The sequence below is a fragment of the Lagenorhynchus albirostris genome, chromosome 2 (genome assembly GCF_949774975.1).
Source record: "Lagenorhynchus albirostris chromosome 2, mLagAlb1.1, whole genome shotgun sequence".
Classification (NCBI taxonomy): Eukaryota; Metazoa; Chordata; class Mammalia; order Artiodactyla; family Delphinidae; genus Lagenorhynchus; species Lagenorhynchus albirostris.
In genome coordinates, this window is record NC_083096.1 from 32,963,769 (window position 1) to 32,983,779 (window position 20,011).

A 20,011-nucleotide genomic window follows, 5' to 3' on the forward strand; every position below is an offset into this window, starting at 1 on the left:
AGCTCCAGCGGCTGCCATGGCACGCTGGTACTTTTGTAGGCAAAAGCCAAACAGGCAGAGTCCACCTGGAAGGCACCTGCTGCTGCTGCGGTTGCTACCAATAAGGGAACCAGGCGCCTTCTGGGGGCCCTGGGAGTGCAGCCTGGGAAGCTGGGAGGGTGCCCCACTCACCTTGGAGCTTCCGTTCTCCCTCCCTCTGGCTTTCTGAGAAAGTGACATATTGGGTCGGGAAATCACCCTTGCCTGCTCTCAGGCACAGCAACCTTCTGTTCAACTCAACTACTTGGGGCCAGTGAGGACAAAGGAAGAAGTCCTGAGCACTTGGATTTGGAGTCTTACTGGTCCATCACCTGGATAGGCCAAGTTCTTGGAATCCACGGTCTAGTTCCCTCGAGGCTGTGTCCTCTCAGGGTCAACTTATTCTAAGATGGTCAAAAGCAGAGGAGCTGTGAGACCACCAGCTCTGCCCAGGTCTACCCCAAATCAGGACCCCAGGCCTTGTGAGCCAGGTAAATGGAGGGTGTGGTGCAAAGTGTGCAGCCCAAAGGGACCCCAGAGAAGAGGGACTGGAGTGCCCTGCCACCCCCCACCGCAGGAGAACTAGTCACACCATCTGAGTCAAATCCTACCAGTGGCACTCAGACACAGAGTGGTCCATAAATGGCCGTTTTAATGCAGAAAACCATGATAATTTACAAATGAAAAATTTTATAGGCCAGAGCCAGAAAGGCCTGAGAGGTTGTGAGGGCAGAAAGGAGGTGGAGGCCATTGAGAGTCGGGGCAACAGCTCCTTCAGCACCTTCACGACCGACCCCACCCAGGCTCCTGTAGGCTGGCAAGCCCCGGTGGTCCCTGGCCCCTGCCCTCAGACTCCCACTAGTCATTCCCCAGTGTGGAGACCGTGGGGCAACTTCAGGACAGAAGGTGGACATGGAGAGACTGTTCCTTGGAAGTGAGGAGGGCAAGGGAGGGAACAAGGCAGGAGCCTGCTGGCTATGGTCCAGCCACCCCACTCCTGGCTCTGTCCCTTCTGGCCAAGCCACAGCATGAAGCAGAGCCAGGCTTTGGTGGCCCATTCCCTTGCCTTCCCTCCCAGCAGGAGGCAGAGGTACAGAACACAAGCCTGGAGCAGAAAGGGCACTGGAGGAGAGCACACGTCGTCAGGCTGAGGTTTGGGACGGGGTTATTTGATTGGATATGGTTTGGAGAAAGGGAGTAATCTCAGATGAGGCGGCTGCTGGGGCAGCCATCAAACCCAATTCTAGACCCCCCCCCCAAGATATGTACATCCATCTGTCAGAGTTGGCAGGATGCTGGTTTGGGCTCAGCACCTCCCACATGGGGCATGCAGGGGGAAACAGGCTGGAGGCTCAGGGCCCTGGAGGTAGAAAGGAGCCCTCCCACCTTCCCCCTTCCCCAAGCCAGGAAGGTCAAAGACACGTCTAAGGCAGCCCAGATGCCAGGATGGCCCGGGGCTGGGAATGCCAGCCTTTCCAGGGCGGTTGCGGTCTGAGCCCTGGCAGGCTGCAGGCACTCCCCACCACCCAGTCTGGCAAGGTGAAGAGGACCCCCAGAGCTGGGGCCTATCAGCCCCTCCAACCAAGAATGGTCACCAGAAGCATCACTGGGGGCTGGCGACGGGCAGAGCCTTCTCCTGGGGCAGCCACCTGTCCCCTCGCCCACCTTGTCCAAAGGTGAAGACCCCAGAGCAGAATGGAGCCCTGGAGAACAGGTCTGGCCAGGCAGATGGGAGGGGAGGGATGGGAACGCTGGTCACTTTGGCATCTCCAAGGCCGACACTTGAGGCTTCACCTTGAAATACTGGTTGAATCGGATCACTGCATACCTGCCAGAAGACAGGAAAGGGAACTGAGGGTGAGAAGGGCAGCCAGGTGAGCCCTGCTGGGGGCACTCACACCATGAGGAAAGTTTCTCACCAGCTCAGCCCATCTAGGTCTGGGCAAATGGACCCTAGCCCAGGCTGGGGTTTTTTGTTTTGTTTTGTTTTCACTTCCACTATAATTTTATTTTTCTTCTTAGATTAGACTGGAGCAACCCCTCCCCAAACATATTGGTTTGTCTGTTGGGTCTTTACAGCTCAGTGTGGTCAGTACGTTCACCTTGTTGAGCAACAGATCTCCAGGACTTTTTCATTCTGTAAAACTGGACTCTTATCTCCCCCACACAGCAAGTGCCCAGCTTCTAAGTAGTCAATACTCAAGTACAGTCTCGGTACAGCCCCTAGTATATCACTAGGGGCCACTAAAGGAGCGGTTGGGTCTGATACCCCATGCAGGGAGGCAGCACAGTCAGCTGAACCACCAAGGGACCTCAAGCCGGTCACCCACCCCTCTGGAACTCTGGCCCCTCTGCTGTAAAATGGGGTTTGGACTCGTGATCTTTCAGACTAATTTCCAGCAATTCCCTTCAGCACCGGGCTCTGTGGGGAAGAGCCCTGGCAGAAGAGCCGGGCAGTGAAGCAGATAGCAGGCTATAATAGGGAAAGAGGAATCAGGAGGCGGGGTGCAAGGGTTTCTGACCACTTCCAGAGAGGGATTCTGGGCACACGTGCTTCCCCAGGCATCCCTGGAGCAGTGACCCGCCTCGCATGGGCTGGCTGGAATGGGGATGGTGAGCAGGGCAGAGGAATGGACCTGGACATTCTCTTTGGGGTGTCCTTTACCCCCACGTACTGGGTTCAAGGCTCTTCCTTTCCTCCACGCACCCCCCACCCCGCCACTGACTTTCAACTTGCTCCCTGCACTCACCTGAGGAAATTAAAGTCGATGGTGGAGAACTGGCTCTGGATGAGGGCCCAGAGTGCCCAGAAGAAGTGAGACGCCTGAAAACACATCAGAGAAGATCAGTGTAGTGAGCCCCCCAAACCTGTCATGGACCCCCATAGCTGGAGGGACACAGGCACTGTGGAAGACACAGAACTAAGACGCTGGCAGAGACACAGTGGGGTTTCCCCAGCACAGGTGGGGGATATTCTAGAGGTCAAGTCACTGGATGGTATCTGGGGACTCCACTCCTAGAAAAAGGCAAGCAGAGTAGGTTCTACTGCCCTCAGGCTTAAGCAGACTCTCAGCTTGTTCCCCAGCCTAAGCCAAACCTGAACTCCAGCCCTGGCCGCTCCCCTACCCAGGAGAATCTTCAAGCCCAAGGTAACCAGGACAAGAGAAATCCCTAAGGCAGAGCTCAGGCCTGCTTGCCAGTGGAGGGGGTGGCACCCCGTCTGCAGTGCCCTGGCCACATGGGCATCAGAGGTCCAGTCACTGGAAGACCTCTAAAGGGACTTCTTTCACCCCTTAACCTCTCTTCTATCGCAAGGTGGGTGAGGTCAGACAGTGAGTGTAGACATGAGCCGGGCTGCTGACCAAGGGTTCAACTGCCTCCCCAGAGCCAGAACCCCCCCAGGGCCCAGACCACCCTGGGCTCAAGAAGCTAGAGCGCCGTGGTTCCCGCTGCTCCAGCGACCCCCGGCCAGGGCTCCCACTCCTGTGGCTCTCCTGCCCCACCCCAAGTCCTGCTCACTCTAGGGTTGGCTCTATAGCACCTCCCCCCATTTTATTCCCTTTTCACGACTTAAAAGGGGCAGAGATCAATTAGCAAGTGGGAATGGTTACTAAAAATTTAGCAAGATGAAGGCATAGGTGGAACAGTTAAGAGGAAGAACCTGAAAAAGAATCACTTGGTTGTACAGCAGAAATTAACATAACATTGTAAATCATATGCTTCAATAAATTTTTTTTAAAAAAGGAAGAACCTGATAAGAATCAGTTTTATACCAATGAGGAAAATAGAATAGGCAATTTAAAATTACAGGTAATTAAAGATTTTATTTAAGTTCTCTGATATATTGTGAAATTCAGGGCAGCTGACTTGTCTTCTCGCTTATGCATGGCTGACATTAGTAAGACTAGTTAGCAATCCCCTTGGTGCATTCCGTGGAGACCTGGCATGAACCATGTACCTTGGATAATTAGCACTCAAAATCAAGAACTGACAGCACAGTAATTTGAGAAGAAAGAGCCTGATGGGAAAGGCTTACACAGAGTTCTGTGTGAGTCAGTGGAGACAGTTAACAAGGAGGATTAGAACTGACATTCTCTATCTTCTCCAAAGACGAAAAAAAAAAAAAACCAACACAAAACTTAAGGGATGTATTTAACTGTGGCATGAAAGGCTAAGGTTAGACACTAGAAAGAACTTGTCCAAATGAGAGAATTGCTAAAATAGGAAGCTGGGCTCTTTCTTGGAAGTAGTTCTCTAGGAAGGAGAGAACCTGGACTTGATGGAATGGGAGGAAAGCAGGGAATAGGGTGTCAGTATTAAGAGGATGCCCAAGATGGCTCTTCCCAGAGTCCCCCTCTAGGTTGGGGTTCAGGAGCATATGATGAGACTCCCCCCCAGGACCTCACCCCTGACCCTGGGCTCTGCTTCCTCCTCCACCACAAGGCTGTGAGAAGGTAGGAGCTGGGGGTGGGCCCTGAGTCCCTCCTCCCAGCTCTCCTTCCCCCACCCCCTTCCAGTCACAAGCACTCACCAGGGCAAACTTGTTGACTTGCACATAGAGCCTCTCCACCTCCCTGGGGGTCACAGCCATCCCCTTCTGTGCCTGCAGGTAGTAGCGCAGCCACTGCAGCTGGGTCTCCCGCGCTGGGTACCAGCAGTAATCGACCTCATTCACACCTGATGGGGAGGCAGCCGCACAGAAGTTGCTGGGAGACGGGCCCACCTGGGGGTCTCCTCCAGCTCAGTAGATGTTCCCTGATCCCCTCAAAACCTCCATCTCCTGTGTCCTGTGGGGCTGTGCAAAGAATGCAGCTTCTTTGACCACCAAACTCTAATGTGTGGAGGGTCGACCCCCATCCCAGCTGGGGGCACTGCTTTCAGTGGGCTGAGCTGGAGGAAAGCACAGAGACAGGCAGACTCGTTGAGGGGCAAGGCACAGTCCTGGAAGTGATGGGGAAGCCCTAAGACAGCACCACTGTATCCCTGAGCCCTACACAAAACCACGGCACACTGGAGGCGCTGGGTCAGAGCCCCGAATCGGGAGCCTAGCTGTCTTAGATCTGACGCTAACCTCCAGTTAACTTCGGGCAAGCCCTTTCCTTTCACTGGCCAAAATCTCATTTGTAAAGCAAGGGCTGGACGTAATGCACCTCAAATACTGCTTCCTGAACCAGTGTTGAGCTGGTTAACCTAAAAACATCGCCTGGAGTGCTTGGCGAAAATACAGATTGCCAGGCACCCACCCATGTCCAACTCTCCAGGTGATTCGGAAACACAGCCAGGCTTGGAACCCCTAAGCTAAATGGCCTGGACTCCCTCTAGTCCCACCCTTCCTTGAGTCCTCAGACTGCCAGCCCAGTACGCACCAGCCACATCTTGGGCATGATGGCAGAGAGCCTAGATTCAGAGCTGGTACAGAAAGAAACAGTTTATTAAAGACAGGACCAGGACTGGGCCATCTTGTCTGGTCTCTTCCTCCCTCTTCTTTTCTTCCTATCTTTCCCAAGCTTCCCTTATATCCCTGGAGAAACACACTCAGGCTTCTGGGCCCCCAAGAGTATGGCTGGAGAAGAACGTCCTGGCACAGATGTAGACACTAAGGCCCAGGTAGAAGAAAGCTGTTCAAGGCCACACAGCCAGTTACTAGAGGCTGGTTCTGAGCTCCCAGCACTGGGTCTCCCTGCTCCTGAGAACACAGGAGATGCCTCTCTCCTCTACTGCCCTCCTCCTCCCCCCATGCTAGGTTCCTCCTCCTTCATTCTCAACTTGGAAGCAGGATGCAGTCTGCCCCCTTGGAGAAATTCCAGCTGGACTTTGCTCCAAGCGCTGGGCGAGAAGGACTTAAAATGCTTAAAAATTATCCCTTTTGGAAAGGCCAGTGGGTCTGTCAGCTGAGCAATCACAGGCCCAGTGCCGTGCGGGTGCCAGCCTCTGCTCCAGGCCACACCCCACAGCTCAGCTGCTCTGCCCAGCTAAGGCCCCATCTGTCCCTTGGGTGCCTAGATGCAGCTGGTGGCCACCCTGGGGAGTCATACCTTCAGGTACAAGCAGTGCTTGACAGCCCTGGTCACCTGGGGTTCCAGAAGGGGCAGGATTGGCCTGTATTGGCCTGGGGAGTGCCTCAGGCTGGCCCAGGTGCCGGCTCTACAGTTGGCCTGGGCATGCCTCACCTATCCTAAGCCATACGGACTGGCCACATCACGCTGAGCACCCCGCACTGCTAGCCTGGGGATGTCCCTCCAGCCCCAGTGTCCACCTCCATCCACCAGTTGCCTCTTTAGCCCCATCGAATTGTTTAACAATTAAGCCCTCGAGCTGGAAAAACTTGCCCTGCTTCCTTTACACAAATGATTCTATTGTACACACCTACCTTTATGGAAGGACGGCATATGCCAGGACACACCCCAAATCCAACCTCTTCCAGGACACACCCCAAATCCAACCTGTTCCATGGCTGCTGCAGCCTCCCTCGGAGGCAGAAAAGCTCCCCTGCCTGACATCAGCAGCAAATACCAACGTGGAGCTTAGTATGTGCCACACTGGTGTGTGTGTATCGCATATCAATACTATGAAGTAGGCACTATTATCATCTCCATTTTACAGAGGCACAGAGAAGGTAAGTAACCTGCCCCAAGCGTCATGCAGCTAGTAAGCAATGAAGCCAGGATGTGAAGTAGGGGAGTCAAGTTGCAAAGTGCACACTGTTAACTAGTTGCACCATGATTAATCTCATCAGGTCACCAGGCAAATAGCTACTTGCAACTCGTTCTGCCCCTTATCTGCCTGCAGGGCCCCTATGTACGACTGCACGGGTTGACTGGGCATAAAGGAGCTTGGACAGGGGGTGAGTGGAGGCTGACATCAAGCTGAGCTGGGCCAGCTGGCGTGGGCTGTGTCTGCCCAGAGGAAGGACGGGGTCTCTTTAGAATTCACAGGCCAAGCCGAATGTCCTCAGGGATCCTACAGAGGGCACATTTCCCTAATTTGTACCAAAGTGCCACATGGGCCAGCAGGGGCTTGCTCTGTTCATGTGGGTCTGCCCCGGCCCCCCACCCCACCCCCCTGCCCATGAGACCTGGTGCTTTCTCAAGGCAGGCTGTAACTGGCCCCTCCCTCAAGCTGTGATATCTTGAGGACAGGGGTGTCCAGCCTCCATTCCCCATGCACAGAACCCCCTCCAACCCTTCCCCTGGACCTGGCCCTCCATCACAAGGAGGATATAGGCCAAAGAGTAATGCCCTTCTCACCTGCAAACTCATTGAAATGGTTGCCAATGTCAAAAGCTTGGTAGTTATAGCCGGCATATTCATAGTCAATGAACCGTACATGACCTGTGAGGTAGAGGAAAGGCAGTGAGGGTTGGCCCCAGATCTGGATATAGGGCTTGGCCAAGCTTTCACAGACCTCAGGAATGCACCCACTGACTCTCACTGGCCTCTGCAGCAACCCAGCCTCACCCAACTTCTCAGTGGCAACTTTCTTCTAAGTTGCTTCCTTCCATCTTTCCATCTGTCTGTCTGCCCTTTCCCCAGCTCCGGCTGTCCCTCTCACAGAGCTGGGTCCTCAGACTCTCCCCAACTAAAGACATTTGTCCTCAGCATGGCTGAGGACCAGAAAATAAAGCCAAGTACTCCATGGGGGTGAAGCTATCATCAGGAACACAGGGAAGGCACAGGGCAGCCAAGACGTCCTCGTTGTCAGGGGAATGGCTCCACAAACCATGATTTTGAGTTCTTTCTTGGCAAAGATTTTTCTAAGTAGGAATTTGTTTCTTTTTCATTTCTCTCCTACAAATTAACTTGAGACCTACACCAGAAGGTCTCACTTTGCTTGTCCAAGTACCAGGCTGAGGAGTAGGACCCCAACGCCAGCTGATCAAGCAGCCCGAGCCCTGCTGCTGCCTGGCCAGGGCCAGGGAAGCTGTACCTTTGGTGCTGTCGTAGATGATGTTCTTGCAGAGCAGGTCATTGTGGCAAAACACCACAGGGGAGTCCAACTGAGGCAGGTGCTCCTTCAGCCAGGCCAGCTCCCGTTCCAACACCTCGACCTTAGGGACATCTGCAGAAGGGCTGGACAGTGGCAAGAAAGGTGGCCGGTGGAGGGAGGGCTGATAGCAGACAGGCACATGCTTGGTCTCAAAAGCCCTGGGCTCTGGCCCCATCACTACCTCTTATTGCAGAGGGACCTTGGACAAACGGCTGACCTTTCAGACCCCCACTTTTGTCACTTGTAAAATGGCACTCACCTTTCCTGTCCTTCTGACTTCCTGTGGTTATTCTAAGAAGCTGATTAAAACATGGGCATAAAAGCATTTTGCAAAGCGTAAAAGTCCCTGACCGGACAGTGTCCTGATGCTTCGTGAAAGGGAGAGGGAAATAAGGATGGGGGCACGAGGAGGTGTCAGGGGAGGGAGAGTGAATGCCCAAACTCAATTATTCCAGAAAGAACAAGGGCAGCAGGGGAGGGATGCAAACAGACCTGCTCTTGGGATGCTCGAAACAATTCCTAGGGGAAGGTGAAGCTCTCTAAAATAAGACCCCAGAGCTCCTCCAGTGGAAGAATGGCAGTGCCCTGGGAGGGGCGGCAGCAATGGTACCCTCTAGAGGAGACAGAGGGACGTTCCTGTGAGTCTCCCTCCTGCTCTGGTGGCTGGCATCATGGTTGGAAAGGACTAGAGATCATATAGACTAGCTTCCCATCGCACAGCGAGACCACTCAGGTCTACAGAAGAAAGCAAAAAAAAACTGCTTCTTGGGCCCACTCCTACAAGGCCAAGGGGATACGAGGGCCTTTCAATTGAAAAGCACTTGCTCTGCTGCGGCTCAATAACTCACCTCTTCCCCCTTGAACTATGGGTGTGTTTCCCTGCCCCGGCCCCCTGCTTGTGTAGGAACAAAGATGCACGAAGGCCACCTGTCCCTCAGCCCACCCCATCCTGTGGCCCACGGCAGGCATTTTTGCTAAAAGTACATGTTGAGGAATGAATGAACAGGTCAGTCAATGATGTTCTCAGAGGTCATGGGGAAGTTGGTGAGGGTGCACTGTGCTCCGATGCTCTGAACTTTGCTCCCAGGAAGCACAGTTCTGTGTATACTGAAAAACCAAATAGTTAGCAGAACCCTTAAAACCCTAGCCTCCTCCCCTCCACCCATTGGTGGTTCCGGGGTTTTATCTCCATTCACATGACTCCTGTTTGCTTTCTTGTCCAGGGCAGTGAGGGTACACGCAGGAGGATGTGAATGAGACATGTCCTCTCTGACCCTCCCCCAGGACGCCCCATTGCCCCTCACGCAGCCCAGAAGCCAGAATACAGGGAAGAGTAGTCAGCGACTAAGGCATCCCCATGTTCCCCTGGACACGGATGAGCCGCAGGCTCCCTCCAGGCTCTGAGAAGGTCAACGCTAAAGGGGATCTCAGGTCTCCCGTCTAACCCCATGGGGCATCTGAGGCTCAGGGGAGGGCAGAGACTTCCTCCCGCCTCCAGATGCGTCTTACACAGCTGGATACTCTACTCCCTCACCTAAGGAAAGCAGTCCTCAGCCTATCCAAGGATCCAAAATCAAGCTGAGCCTCTGAACTGAGGGGGCCTCAGTGCCCCTCAGGGGCTCTGCACAGGCCACTCTGAGTCTAGGGGTCTATTAGGGGTGGGATGGGGGAGGCCTCCCCTCACCCTCACTGGAATTTATCTGTGTTGACAGGTCTGCATAAGATACATTTTAATCCGGGCTCTTCTTAAGAAGCTACCTTTTCCTTTAAGATTCTTTTTTTTCCCCCTTGGACTGAGACCATCCAAAGATAAGAATTAGGAGGCTTCCTTTGGTTTGCCCAGGTCTTAGCCTGAAAAACATGTCTTTGACATCCAAGATGCCTGCTGCCCAGGCCCTGACCTCTGTCTGACCCCTACCCTACCCACCCCAAGGCCACACAGCTGCTTACTGTGCGAACAGTCCAGGCCTTCTACCTCCCTGTGCAGCCCTGCTTCCCTCCCCTGAGCGCTTGAAACGTCACCAGCTTTGCTACCTTCAGCCCTGACATCACTCGACTCTCTCAAGGCTGTGGGGATGGCAGAGTATACCTACCACTGCATCACAGAAACTTCCACATCCCAGGCAGAACAGCTCTGTCCCTCAGAGGAGTAGGAGGGGGTGAAGGGGCTGGGGGCCCTCCTCAGGGAAGCCTGGGGGTTCCCCTGAAGGGACTGCTGCCTGGCAAGTGTCCACTCAGCATTCAGGATCCGGGCGGGGGAGGGGGAGGAAGTATCTTCTCCCCACAGGGAAAGGACTTTCTAAGTGTTCAAACTTACTGACTCATCACGTTTTTTTTTTTTTTTTTTTTTTTGCGGTACATGGGCCTCTCACTGTTGTGGCCTCTCCCTTTGCGGAGCACAGGCTCCGGACGCGCAGGCTCAGTGGCCATGGCTCACGGGCCCAGCCGCTCTGCGGCATGTGGGATCCTGCCGGACCAGGGCATGAACCCGTGTCCCCTGCATCGGCAGGCGGACTCTCAACCACTGCGCCACCAGGGAAGCCCCTGACTCATCACCTTTGCCCTCATACCAATCAACCCATCCAAAGCTCCTCTTGATGCCTAACCTTAAGCAGTTATCAACCCCACCTTCCCCAGCCACGCTGGGTTCCCCCATGTCCCACCCAACACCAAGACTATCAAATCTGTTTCCACAAGACCTGACTCATCCCCCTATTCTCCATCCCTCCATGAAGCTTCCCTAGGGCAACGTTCCTCAGAGCATGGTTCCTTGATCACCTGCCTCAGAATCACCTGGAGAGCTGGTTAAAAGGCAGATTCCTAGGGTCTAATGCAAGACCTCCCAATCAATCTCCAGGGTTAGGCTCGGAATCTGTACTTAGCAAGCACCCAGGGGAATCTCATGCTCCAATTTGGGAACCCTAGTCCTAGATGTTGCCCACTGAATTACAAGACTCTCCCAGCTGGCCTCCCTGCCTCGAAGCCCCCAGCTCCCACCCAAATCTGTCCTTTACAATGAACCCCTGGCTCCAACACCTTCACACTGACTCTCCACTGCCTGATAAATTAATCTGGGCTCCTTAACCTGGCACTGAAGGTCCCTCACAGTCTAGCTCCAACTCACCTCTGCGGCCCCATCTCCCACGACCCATCCCCAATCCCTCCTGAAGATCTGCTCCAGGGCTTCCCTGGTGGCGCAGTGGTTGAGAATTTGCCTGCTGATGCAGGGGACACGGGTTCGAGCCCTGGTCTGGGAGGATCCCACATGCCGCGGAGCAACTGGGCCCGTGAGCCACAACTACTGAGCCTGCGCGTCTGGAGCCTGCGCTCTGCAACGAGAGGCCGCGATAGTGAGAGGCCCGCGCACCGCGATGAAAAGTGGTCTCCGCTTGCCACAACTAGAGAAAGCCCTCGCACAGAAATGAAGACCCAACACAGCAAAAAAAAAAAAAAAAAAAATTAATTAATAAACTCCTACCCCCAACATCTTAAAAAAAAATTAAAAAAAAAAAAAAAAAGATCTGCTCCAGCCAGGCCCTCACCTACTCAGCATCCACAAGCAAGCTGTGCTCGTGCTGCCTCCTCCAGCCGGAGGCCTCCCTTTTCACCTCTGCCATACTACCTCTGCCAAGAAGACTTTCCCTGGCGCTCCCACCCCTGCATACGTCACACACACTGCAGAGCCAGGTCCTATTTACACGGACGGTTTCTAAGCTCCTTGAGGGCAGGGCCCCTGTCACCTTCAAGTTTTTTGTTGTTTTAAATCCCAATCAATCAGTGTTTGTGAAATGAAGGACTGACTAAATCAGGGTTATTAGGCAACGACTGGAGCTCAAGTGCTTCACCCCATCCGAGCGATTGCTCATCGCTGCCCTGCTTGTGGCAGGTTAGACAGTTTAGGGCAGGCATCATCCCCTCAAGAGGCTCAATTTAAGCAAACTGATTTGCCTAAGGTCAAAGGTGAGACAAGAGAAAAGGAAGTTGGCCAGCTCTTCCTCAGGGCACACTCCCCTCCTAACAAGGTCACCCCCCGAGGCTACACAGTGACAGTACAGTCAGAAGAAGCTGCAGTAACAAGGGTCATGCCCGAGCATTAGGCCTGGACTCTAGTCCTTGAATTGCCACATATCAGTATAACCTTGGGCAAGTCCCATCCTTCCTCTGGGCCTCAGTTTTTCCACCTGTCAAACGAAAGTGGTGGGCTGGATGATCACAGGGTCTTGCTCTCCATGTGCTGTTCTAGTCCTAAGGGGGAAAGCAGTCCTTGTCCCAGAGCCATCTGACATAGAAGGTCAGTGCCATCTGAACGTCCTAGACAAGTAGTCCCAAAGCGGTGCTTAATAACCTCTGACAGGGAGGATCTAGATAAAGTCATGTGTGCATGCATGTGACAGAGACACACGATCGGGATGGTTAATTATTACCATCTTAGAGGGAGAAGGAGATACCCTTCCTCCAAACCTCTTCTGTGCCCTGCTCCCACGAACATTTGGAGAAGAATGATGTTCAGCCCCAGTGGGGAACATGGAGGGATCAGAGACCCACTATGGCCTTTTTTGCAGGGGGCAGGGATGACGACCTCGATCTTTTCTCCATGCCACCATCCTTTTCTCAGCACTCAAGGGTATGCTGGGGAGTCAGGCATCTGAAGGCCAGAAGGACTCTCAGGTTGCCGGTGAGAGCATAAGGATAGGTCCAGGGAACTGCGTCTTACCTGGGGAAAGCAATGTCAGGATGGGTAGGGTGCGCCCCTCCCCGGGAAGAGCAGTGAGAAAGCAGCGAGCTGTCAGTTTGAACAAGGTGAGGAACCGGGGCCCCAGAGCCATGTGGGGACAAGAGGTGCCCAGGCAAGTAGCAGGAATCTTGAAGTCCAAGGGCTTGTCAGCTGATGAGCTGAGTTCTTCTGACTGACTCTGAACTCAGCCCCACCCCATTCGCAAGAAGGTCGGTCCCTCCCTTCTCATTGCTCAGAAGCCAGCTCAGGTAGAAAGGGCCCTGTGTGGAAACAGAAGCCCTGCCTCTGACAAGCCCTGTGACACTGGGCAAAGCTTAGTCTCTGAGCTCAGTATCCTTCAGGTGAAATGGGGAGATGCTGACCCTATTCCCCGCCACAACCAGAAAACTGAAGGAGAAATAAGCACATAGATAGGGAGGGTGGGAGGGAGGGAGACGCAAGAGGGAAGAGATATGGGAACATATGTATATGTATAACTGATTCACTTTGTTATAAAGCAGAAACTAACACACCATTGTAAAGCATTTATACTCCAATAAAGATGTAAAATAAATAAATAAATAAATTTTTAAAATTCTAAAAAAAAAAAGAAAGAAGCTCATAGGTATAAAACTGCGGAAACAAGTTCCTGAGATTTCGTCAATCAGCCCAACTCTGCTTGGAGACAGAGGCTCAGGAATCAGGACTGAAGCCACTAAACCTTCTGTCGGGGCGGGCTGGGGAAGGGAGGTCATATTAAGGCAGCAGAGACAGTGGTAGCCTTGAACCCTCTCAGATCTTTGTACCTGGGGTTGATCTCGTTCTTCACAAGGGTGAAGTAATTGTGCATCTTGTGCCAGAGGATGGGCTTGGGCAGGCTGCCGTTGGCGTGGATGGTGTGAATCTTTGCCATTTCTAAGGCAATTAGCCTACAGCAGAAAACAGGAAGAGTAGAGTATGAGTGTGGGGCAGGCCCTCCCCAGCTCAGCCACTCCTGAGCATAAAGAAATGGCCCTGCAAGGTCCACTGGGGCCAAGTGTAGGCTATTACAAATCTGTTAGGAGCTCTTGGTCCTGCAGAAGGAAGGTCTCAGCAGAAGGCGTGAAAATGAGATAAAGGCCTTCAGCTCAGCAGCTCCCCTTCCAGAACCAGAGCCGGGGGAGCTTCAGGGAGTGAAAGGGCAAAGCAGTGGGCCGTTGGCCACGGGTCAGTGACCCTGCCCCACCTCAAGGTTGAGTGCCTACAGCAACCCCTGAGGACAGAGGGGTCACCTGGAGAGGGAGGTGGAACCCCTCCCACCCCCCACCCCAGCCCCGCCCCCTTGGACTCAGACCCACACCCTCAGGGGGAGGTAAATGCAGGGCACCGAGGAATCAGGGGGTGGTAATGCCACGCAGGGAAGAAACGCTTGTCTCTTATCAGTCTGGCCAAGGTGGGGAGGGAAGCAGGCTGGCCCAGGGCAGCCCCTTCCTCTGCGGCAGGGAGTTGATGCTGGCAGCTGGGTGCCAAGGACGCAAAACAAACCAGCGTTCTATTTTCAAGTTCTCCTGTGGACATTATCCAAGGTCCCGGGAGAGAAGGAGGGGGCGGTGGGGAGAGGAGAAAGCAGAGCTGGGGAAGGTTGCTGGGAGAGGGCGGGGGTGGATAGAGGACTGACTGGGCAGAGAGGGAAGGCCTTGATAAGGACCCCAGCGTCTGAGGCCCTGTGTCCCAGCTGGGCTCCCCCAGTCCTCTGCCTGCTCTCCCTTCTGGAGCCCCACCCCCCCCTCAGCTGCCAAGCCTCCAGCATTCAAGCTTCCTTCGCCTCTGCCTGTTGCTCGAATAATAATCACTGGGAAAGACAACAAAGGCATTGGCTGTCTGAAACCTTGTTGCCGAGCTGTTCCAGGGGCACCCCCTCCCCTGGCCAGGTCCTTGGAAGGGACAGCCATCGCCCAACAGGATAGCAGGGCAGACTAGGGGCTCCTCCAGAAGCCCCCAAGGCTCCCACCTCCTAGAGGGTGGAGGGGGCAGGGGGCGTGGCAGCGACCGAGTGGGTGAGAGATGAAGGCTGTGCTTTCAGAGGCGAGAGGCCCTGGGGCAGGAGGGAGCCCGCCAGGGCTTGGGCAAGGCAGGGGAGCAGCCCCTGAGACCCGGGGTTCCCCTACCCAAAGGAAGATTCCGAAAAGAGCCTAAACAGAGTGTTTCCTTGAATATCAATAGGGCTGTTGTCTGGAATAGCAATGAAAGTAACCTCAACAGTCAACGTTTTTGTGCTGCAAAGCCTCGCAGGAGGCGGAGGTTGGGAGGTGAGGGTCCTCTTCCTCCCTGCCTTTCCCTCAGAGATCCACCTTCATCCCAGAAGGATAATGGTCTATCCTGGGAAAATCATCAAGGAAGGGTCTACCTCCCATACTTATCCCACTTTCTGGCTCTCCCCCAAATGTAAAGTTCTTCTTATTATCAAACCTAAATCCATCTTCAATCTTCCTGACAATGGTAATTGTTTCCATGAAAGAATGAGTGACAGCATCAGATTCCCAGAGGTGGCGGGAGACTGGGAGTGGTGAGGACCTGACAATATCTGAGCTTTTTTGCACAAGACTGAGGGAGAGCTGGGAGGGGTACTGTGGGAGAAGTCAGGACAGAGTTCCCCCGGCCCCGCTCTGACCTCACATCTCTAGCTGGGTGCATTTTGAACTACCACCTGGAGCCTGAGAAGACCCTCGCACAGGGCTGCATGTCCCCCACCCCCACCCCAGATACACACACACACGGCTACAACATACAACTCCACATGAATATCCTGAGGCTCAACCAGCCCGGGAGGCAGTGCTCTCAGATTTCCTTCTTCTAAGTCCCTAGAGGGCCTGCTAGGGGTTCCCTGCAAATAGGGCCAGGCGCACTACCTTGAGGTCAGCTGGGTAGCAGGTGACGGCTAAGAAGCTTCTTGGTCTACTCCCTGCCTGGGCTTTCCTGTTTCCCTTCAAGATCTGAAAGGCTCCTTCCCCTTAGGTGGGACAGGACAGATCCCAAGGGTCTCAAGCAGACCCCCATGCTGTTGTTCCCGGTGTCAGGGGTAAATTTCAGTTTGCCTCAAGCGTCACTACGGTCTGAGGGCCCTGCACATGGGCGTGGCATTGTGGGGAGGAAGAAGGATCCTGCTGGACATCCTTGCTCAGCATGGTCAGAGGAGAGCATAATATGGGCTCTTCTTTGGTCCTCCCCCTTCCAGACCCCCAACAGTGGCATCTACAGGGCTTAAAGGTTAAGTCCAGTTCCTGGGTCCTACACATCCAGGCATTTAATAGGAGCAGCTCCCTGGGGGCCATGGGTCCTTGTGAGCCTCTGGAAGGAAGCCTCAGCGGTTCCCTAAACCTGGGCTCCTACCTTGTCAGGAAGCCCAGAAGGAGCTCAGACTGGGATGGGGAGGCATCTCTCTGGGTTGGTACAACCACACTCACCCTGGATAAGGCCCATTTTCCAGGAATGCCTGAGCCCTCGGCAGGACGGGAGGCACAGGAAACCCTGAGCACTCTGGGGATTTCACTTCCAAGGCTCCGAGATGTTTCCAGGTCAGACTTGGGATGGGTGGAGGACTGAGGCATGGGCCAGGAAGCAGATCCCCCTTTGGTCCCATGTTCACCAAAATTCTCACTTGCCTCCCCAAGAACACATCCTTTTAGCAGACCCCACTGAAAATCTACACAGAACTATAGCTCCTCTCTGCAGAGCAAGGCACGTAAACACACACACATTTTTCATGCAATTTCAGGGAGTTCACAGATCTTAAGAGTCTCTTTCATGGACGCCACTCCACCAGGGAAGCTGGCCAACGATTTCAAAGCCCAAGGCCTGTGGAATCATGGAGATGAATGATACACTGGGCACCCTCCTCACCTGAAGAGCCGGGGCTCACGGATGTGCTCTGGCCCCAGGGCCATGCCCCTCATGTACTCGTAGCACAGCCCATTCTGGAAGGTGCAGTAGAGTTTGGGGGCGCAGCCATGTGCTCGCAGCAGCTGGAAGTTCCTGACCTCATTCTCCCGGTCCACCAGCAGCTCTGTCCGCTCCCCGTACACCCGGACCAGCACACAGTCCTGCATGTCCTCCTCCACGTAGCAGGCCACCAGCTTGTTGGTAATGCCATCAGTGAAGCGCTGGCATGGGGGAGAGGGATGTGTGGGGCAGGGACTCTGCTCTTGTCTCGTGGTGACCCAGCTCCAGCACAGGGTGCTCGTTTGAATGCTGAGCACAATTGCACAGAACCCCCGTCCTTTAGCCCTCTCACTTAGTAAAGAGCTCAGCACTGCTCCTAACCCTCCACCCTCTCCCAATGCTTGAGGTAGACCAGAGAGTTCAAGAAAAAAATGGCAGCTTGGGCTCAGCCCAGGCATGCTTCTCCTGGGTCTGCCTCTAGTGGATGGGATTTGGCGGTGGAGGAATTTTCCCACCACTTACCTCCCCCCTCCACTTTTCACTCTCCCATCGGGCCCTGAAAGAAACCTCCATGGACCAGGATGCGGCAGACGGAGGGGAGTGTACAGCCTAGGACGGGTACAGCCTGACCCAACTTGCCTCTCATCACCTGCCAGGCAGAGGGCTCCTTGCGGTCCCCCTTGCCCCACGCAGCGGCAGGGGTAAAGGAGGGCACTGAGGTTGGCACCCACCCCAGGGCCAGGGGGTCAGAGCTCCTTAGGGCCAGAAGAGACAGAGACAGTAGATCCTGGGAAGGTTCTCTGGGTAGGGTGACAAGGAGGAATGAACCATGGAATTTATGGGGCACGGTGTGAGAGAGCTGGAAGGGGCCTTAGGGACATTCGAAGTAATAAAAGGTGGGGACACTGAGGACCAGAGAGGGGAGGGACTGGAAGACATCATGTTAGGCCAGTGCTGGAATTAACCTCAGGCCTGCTTGATGCCCTGATGGTTTTACACTAAAGTTGTCTTTTATTTTGAAAATGTTACCCACTCACCCCTCCCCCAAAAGGGGTCTGTCAACCTTCACACATGGTCCTGAACCGCACCTTTCCCCACCCAGAAGGCCCACCAGCATGGAGTTCCTACCACTCCAGCATAAGCTGCAGGTGCCCACTCAGGGCAGCATCCTCCACAGGCAGCTCCCAGAGGGAATGGGACAGCTGAAGACTCTTTACAGAGAAGGCAGGTCTGCTGGGAAGTCAGCCTGAGGCTCCTCAGGGGGAGCCTCTGCCCACGTCTGTGTCCCTGCCAATGTGCCCAGCAGAGCGAGGAGGTGCCCTGTGTAGGGGGAGCTGAGGCAGAGCTAGGGGCGATGGTGAGGCTTTCCACGCAGCTCAGGGCTCGGGGCTAGCTGGAATTCCTCAGGGTGGCTCCTGGGACCAGCAGGAACAGCCCGGAGCCTGGAGGCTTTGCTCCCACTATGGGGTGTGTGAGTGTGGGGGGTGCCCTTAAAAGTTCCTGCCTCCGCAGGTTTCAGAGCCGGATGGCTACTTGCTTCTGGGCAGCGAGGGGCACCGGCGCACACCGACAGGGGGTGGGGCCCGCACGCACAACGTGCTGACAGTGGGCAGGTGGATCTCCCGCGTGCCCGAGAGCCCCAGGAGGAGGGGTGTGTGTGGAGGGCCGAGGGAGGCGGGAGCCTAGCTTTGCTTAGGGACCAAAATAGATGGAGAAAGAAATACATACGCAAACCACCATTTCAGCCCTCTTCTGGGCAGCAGCCGCGCACCCCTGGGACCGACACCCGGAAGGATGCACGAACACACGTCCACGCATCCCCGTTCCAGCCCCGGCGGGGCCCCATCCCCTGCCCCGCGCCCGCTCTGCTACCTTGGTCCGAACTTGCTGGGGCTTCCAATGTGGCCGCAGCTCCCGGATGAGGCGCAGGGCGCCGGGGAGGATGTCGTCCTGGTCCACGGATATGCCGAAGCACGGGACGGCGGCGGCCCTCGGGGGGCCCGGCGGTTCCCGGCAGCCCGCGCCGGCCGCAGCCTTCTCCTCCATGCCCCATGAGCACTGCGGGCAAGGCGCCTGCCTCCTCAGGTAAAAGGGCGAGCACGGCAGGGGAGCCGAAGGGGGCACAGCCATTCCCTGCAGCCCCACCCCCTCGGAGCCGCCGCGCGGACGCTAGCCCCCGCGGGGGGGCCCGGCGCGGGAGTGGGAGTGGTAGAGGAGGGGCCAGGGGAAGTCCATGACTCAGGAGCCAGCGGCCCGCTTCAATCGCCGCCTCGCAGCCGGGCGCCCGAAGCCGAAGCCGACCCGGGAACGCCGGGGCCCGCCGCGATTGTGACATCAAGGGCCGCGGGGCGGGGGCCGCGGGAACGCTCCCACCCCACCCCGCCCCGCCCCGGCCCCCTGGCCGGTGGGGGTGCGCTGCCTGCCACCGCGGGCGGCTGCGGCCACAGTTACCTGGAGAGCCTGGCGGGGTGACGCCCCCGGAGAGGCCGTGACGCAGGGGGCGGGGCCCGGGTGGGGCCGGGGTGGGTGGGCCCGCCCCCACCCGGGTCTCAGGCCCGGTAGCCCCCGGTTCACTCCCCCCGCTTCCGTGGCGGCGAAGTGGCCTCCTCCTTCCCACCTCGGCTGGGGCCGCTCTCCCTGTGTAACCCGGGGCAGGGCCGGGGGAAGCCTCTTCCCGCCCCCCACTGCGTCCTGGAGTGTGGAGATTCCGCTGCTCCCAAGAGGTCAGCTTAGGCTAGACCACCTGTCCGCCAGCTTCCTGCCCCCAATCCCTGGACTCCTGGAAGAGACTCCGTGGGAAGAGGCCTTTTCCGATGGCGAGGGGACTTTGGGGGATGCTTTTTGGGGGTGGGTGTGCCAATGGGGACCTCACTAGTCACCTGGCCGCGTGGGAGAGCTCTCACTGCACCACCCAGAAAAGTGCCTATTTCCCCACGTTGACCCTTTCACCTATTCAGGAACCTCTCAACCACAAGCTTCCTGTCCTGATTGCTGTGCAGAATCCAGCTCTGCGCAGTGGAACTTCTGCGACGATGGACATGTCCTATATCTGTTCTGTCCAGTGCAGTGGCCACCAGCCACATGTGACTATCCAGCAATTGAAATGCGGCTAGCGTGACATTTAATTTAATTTTATGTTTAATGTAAATAGCCATATATGGCTGTATTATTGAACAGGGTAGGAGATGATTGGGGGGCCTGCCTACTTAAGGTCATGGAGCCCCAGTCTGTTGAGCTGGAAATGACACTGACTCCAACCCTTCCTGCAAACAGTGAGGATATAAAGCCAAGCAGGCAAGAAAGTTCAGAGGATTGTGCTCTTGGCTCTGCACTGGGATGCTGGCAGGTGTGGGAGTGCTGCCCTAGAGAGGCCCT

The 20,011-nt window shown here is 55.4% G+C and overlaps 1 protein-coding gene and 1 long non-coding RNA gene across 4 annotated transcripts; one reads left to right on the forward strand and one right to left on the reverse strand.

The window, feature by feature from the left end:
* Positions 1 to 660: 660 nt before the first annotated feature.
* On the reverse strand, positions 661 to 19,046 carry ETNK2 (ethanolamine kinase 2). Of its 3 annotated transcripts, XM_060142088.1 has the most exons (8): positions 18,509 to 19,044; positions 16,598 to 16,857; positions 13,525 to 13,647; positions 7,945 to 8,087; positions 7,266 to 7,349; positions 4,550 to 4,695; positions 2,769 to 2,842; positions 661 to 1,846 (listed from the first exon to the last, which is right to left on the reverse strand). In XM_060142088.1, the coding sequence occupies exons 1-8, from the start codon at positions 18,764 to 18,766 to the stop codon at positions 1,774 to 1,776; spliced, it is 1,161 nt and encodes a 386-aa protein (XP_059998071.1). In that variant the 5' UTR covers positions 18,767 to 19,044; the 3' UTR covers positions 661 to 1,773. The 3 variants fall into 3 exon arrangements, with proteins under 3 accessions (XP_059998071.1, XP_059998072.1, XP_059998073.1); XM_060142089.1 differs by lacking the exon at positions 13,525 to 13,647 and having other exon boundaries at positions 18,509 to 19,046; XM_060142090.1 differs by lacking the exon at positions 4,550 to 4,695.
* LOC132515737 (uncharacterized) lies at positions 18,404 to 19,943 on the forward strand. The gene is made up of 2 exons (XR_009539177.1): positions 18,404 to 18,721; positions 19,594 to 19,943. It is a non-coding gene; the product is annotated as an uncharacterized LOC132515737 (long non-coding RNA).
* Positions 19,944 to 20,011: the final 68 nt, after the last annotated feature.